Source organism: Borostomias antarcticus (genome assembly GCF_949987555.1).
Source record: "Borostomias antarcticus genome assembly, chromosome: 4".
NCBI classification, from domain to species: Eukaryota; Metazoa; Chordata; class Actinopteri; order Stomiiformes; family Stomiidae; genus Borostomias; species Borostomias antarcticus.
In genome coordinates, this window is record NC_140237.1 from 31,369,601 (window position 1) to 31,371,449 (window position 1,849).

A 1,849-nucleotide genomic window follows, 5' to 3' on the forward strand; every position below is an offset into this window, starting at 1 on the left:
AGTGTCTCTCAGATAAACGGAGACGTCTCTCTCTGGGCTCAAACCAGCGCAGCACTCTTTCACTTCTCGCTTCTATATTTAAGCATCCGTGTCTCAGGCGCAGATGCGCCTCGCTGGCTGCCGTTCCTCTCTGACCACGCCTCCCTCGCCAGGGCGTGTCATAAACAAGCGCCGCGCACCGGCGGTTCTAGGGGGCGGCAGCCACCACCCCTGAAACACGCCTTGCCAGCCCAGTTGCTATCTCTGAAGGTCAAATATGTATGGGGGAGCTAACCTTCCCACTCCAGGTGATAGGCCTTGCCACCCAAAGTACAAAGTAAGACTTGCTTGAACCGCCACTGCGTATTCAATATCAGCTACATTGTTGCAAAGACGCAGCAAGACAGTGACAACGGAGTCTGGCTAGAGTCACATAAGCTGTTGTTGTTTTAGTTCCGACTCTGACGGCGGTGACCAGTACGGTCACGCTGGGTTCTTACCGTCTTGTTCCTCCATGGTTCTCTGCGGTTCCCCTGTGGGCGGAGAGAGGCCTACCGACCAGTAGGACATGCCTGGCCTTTAGGTGCGGAAGGAGCGGTTTAGGGGTGGACGCTGGTGGAACTGGTCCCAGTTGGAATCACTGGAAAAGTGGCGTCAGAGCTATGAGGCGTCAGGACGGTCCAGAGAGATGGACAGGCCAAGTAGACAACACCCTACAAGACACACACACACACACACACACACACACACACACACACACACACACACACACACACACACCATAGTGTGTACACGCACGCACACACACACTAGTGATAATCATACCCATGTTGTAGCTAAAACATCTTTAAGTCAGACTAGTCATGAGCTGAGCCTTGGGGGAGACAGGTTAGGGATAGGAGAGCACTTTGAAACACTGATAAGCTGCAAGTGGAACAAGTGGAACAGCGGCTGGCCTTGCCGAGAAGCTGTTGTGTCTGAACTTGTATGAACTATGAAGAGCGGATGAATTCTGTTATTTTACAACTTTTCCTCTCCGACTGTTGAAAAAAACAACGTGGCATTGTCTTATTGTGCAAAACACTCAATGGACAGCCACGTTGAGATGAGAGAAACAGACTTAATGACTCACTATTTCTGGCTGCTTTTCAAATGATTAAACGTACTCCTTCTTCACGGTGAAAATACAAGTAGCCTACAGAGCCCAAACTGACTCAATGTGTTGCTGTTCACTGTAACTGTGTGTACGGTTGCATTGTAACAGAATGAAGTCGAGTGTGTGCCCAAGAAAATCAAAGTAGAATATTGACAAAATGCGTGCGCAGTGATGATTCAACTATCTACAGCTGGGCTACTATGTTAGCTAGGCTAGGCTACTCACCGCATCGTCCAAAGTTGTCAAGCATCGTCGTGTTATCGAAGTTTGAAGCTCCAAAAATCGACGAAAGTTAAAGGAACGCTTACAGCATAGTTCGGCTGCGCTGTCAGACCTCAACTTCCTGATTCCAGCAAACCCAAATCCTCCCAGGCTAGACTAGACCAGGTCTACTCCCAGGCTAGACTAGACCAGGTCTACTCCCAGGCTAGACTAGACCAGGTCTACTCCCAGGCTAGACTAGACCAGGTCTACTCCCAGGCTAGACTAGACCAGGTCTACTCCCAGGCTAGACTAGAGCAGGTCTACTCCTAGGCTAGACTAGACCAGGTCTACTCCCAGGCTAGACTAGACCAGGTCTACTCCCAGGCTAGACTAGACCAGGTCTACTCCCAGACTAGACTAGACCAGGTCTACTCCCAGGCTAGACTAGACCAGGTCTACTCCCAGGCTAGACTAGACCAGGTCTACTCCCAGACTAGACTAGACCAGGTC

The 1,849-nt window shown here is 50.5% G+C and overlaps 1 protein-coding gene across 1 annotated transcript in view; it reads right to left on the reverse strand.

Annotated features, from left to right (window-relative positions):
• lrrk1 (leucine-rich repeat kinase 1) overlaps positions 1-495 on the reverse strand; it is a gene marked incomplete at both ends in the record, with an annotated part of 52,773 nt that extends 52,278 nt beyond the window's left edge. Inside the window, 1 exon segment of the mRNA XM_084437448.1 lies at positions 480-495. Coding sequence (XP_084293574.1) covers positions 480-495 — 16 coding nt within the window.
• Between the last annotated feature and the right edge of the window lie 1,354 nt (positions 496-1,849).